The following is a 1,682-nucleotide window of genomic DNA, read 5'->3' on the forward strand; positions in this document are numbered from 1 at the left end:
CGGGGCTGAGACCGGGGGACCCCCAACTCCACGAGCTGCCTGTGCCCGTGGGTCGGGGAACCCTCACTCTTGGAATTTCCTGCAGCCTGGCAGTGTGGCAGGCAGGGCTGGGCTGGGGGACTAAGGACTGACCCTGGGACTCGCAGGGCAGGAAGCCCCTGACCCCATGTGTGTGCCCAAGGACCTGGAGTGACCCAAGGGTAGCCTAGCCCTCCTTGCTCAGGAAGTGCCTCCCAGCTCCCAGCGTGATGCCAGTGCCCTTTCTGCTCCCCTGCAGTATGGCCTCTATTCCTCCTTCATGGGCTGCTTCGTTTACTGCTTCCTGGGCACTGCCAAGGATGTGACTCTGGGTCCCACTGCCATCATGTCACTCCTCGTCTCTTCGTACGCGTTCCACGAGCCTGTCTATGCCATCCTGCTCACCTTCCTCTCCGGCTGCATCCAGCTGGCCATGGGGCTCCTAAACCTCGGTGAGATACTCTCTTATACCCATGTGTTTTTAGGATATTGCTGTACATCCTGTAGTTGTTCCCCCTTCCTCTCTGCTCGCCGGGACACTGGGGTTATCCTGCTAACACTTGTGACAGCTCTGTGGGCATGCAGACACCCCGTGCTCACTGCTGCTTGTCCCAATGCAGGATTCCTTCTGGATTTCATTTCCTGCCCTGTCATTAAAGGGTTTACATCAGCTGCTTCTATCACCATTAGCTTCAACCAGATCAAGGTAGGGTCTGCTTTGCTCTGGATACCTCACCTGCTCTCTTCTAGTGCTGTGGAACTCAGATGTTTAGCACTGGGCTGGGTAATGTGCTCGGTGCTAGAGGAAGGAGCCCTAAAGGGGGCACAGGACCCCCTGCTGGGGATTCTACTGGGTCTCTGAGGGCTCTGCTCTGAGCAGACCAAGCCAAATACACCCTCTCTGCCTGTGACCAGCTAGTCGCATCCAGGACACCAGTAAAACCAGGACATTAGCTTTGGGTGGGAGGTGATGGTCATTAGACTTGCAGGATGCACTGGGTGATTCTCTGGCACAGTGGGTTTGTGGCAAAGGGAGGTGGGGTGGCTTGCAGTCCCAATGGGCCCTCACTGGCCTCTTGGGAACCTGAGGCCCTCCAGCTCTTCTGGGGCTGCTGCACTTCCTTTGTGGTTAACCCAAATCAGAGCCTCTGCCAGCAGCTCGCAGCCTGGTGTTGGCTAATGTCTGTGGTCACGGTGGGCAGTGGGGCTCCACGGGCCGTGGCACTCAGCAGCTCGGGCTGTGCTGTGCTGTTACCAGGCTTTGTCTTCCTGCACAGAACATCCTGGGGCTGCAGGGCATCCCGCGGCAGTTTTTCCTGCAGGTGTATGAGACACTGCGGAGGATCGGGGAGACCAGGTCGGCACCGTCCCCACGCCTCCCCTGCTCCCTCCCCTGCAGCCGTGTTGGGCTCTGCTGCTCTGCTTCTGCCTCTTTGGTCACACCTTGGACTGATTGCGCTGTGCCTGCCCAGCGCTGTGAGCCCCGCCCTCCCCTGGGGCTTTGCGGGACTCTCCATGTGCCCTGCGGCGTGTTTGGCTGGCACTAACGTGGGTGTTGCAGGGCTGGGGATGCTGTTCTGGAGCTGGGGATGCTGTGCTGGGGCTGGCACTGGTGTGCCTGTTGCAGGGCTGGGGTCGCTGTGCTGGGGCTGGCACTGATGTGC

At 59.5% G+C, this 1,682-nt stretch overlaps 1 protein-coding gene across 1 annotated transcript in view; it reads left to right on the forward strand.

Annotated features, from left to right (window-relative positions):
- Window positions 1-223: 223 nt before the first annotated feature.
- Window positions 224-1,682, forward strand: part of SLC26A11 (solute carrier family 26 (anion exchanger), member 11) — a gene marked incomplete at both ends in the record, with an annotated part of 4,980 nt that continues 3,521 nt past the window's right edge. The window contains 3 exons of the mRNA XM_009076278.1: window positions 224-470; window positions 639-724; window positions 1,296-1,375. Coding sequence (XP_009074526.1) covers window positions 224-470; window positions 639-724; window positions 1,296-1,375 — 413 coding nt within the window. The remainder of the gene's footprint in view (window positions 471-638; window positions 725-1,295; window positions 1,376-1,682) is intronic.

This window comes from Acanthisitta chloris, unplaced genomic scaffold (genome assembly GCF_000695815.1).
Source record: "Acanthisitta chloris isolate BGI_N310 unplaced genomic scaffold, ASM69581v1 scaffold23506, whole genome shotgun sequence".
NCBI lineage: Eukaryota > Metazoa > Chordata > Aves > Passeriformes > Acanthisittidae > Acanthisitta > Acanthisitta chloris.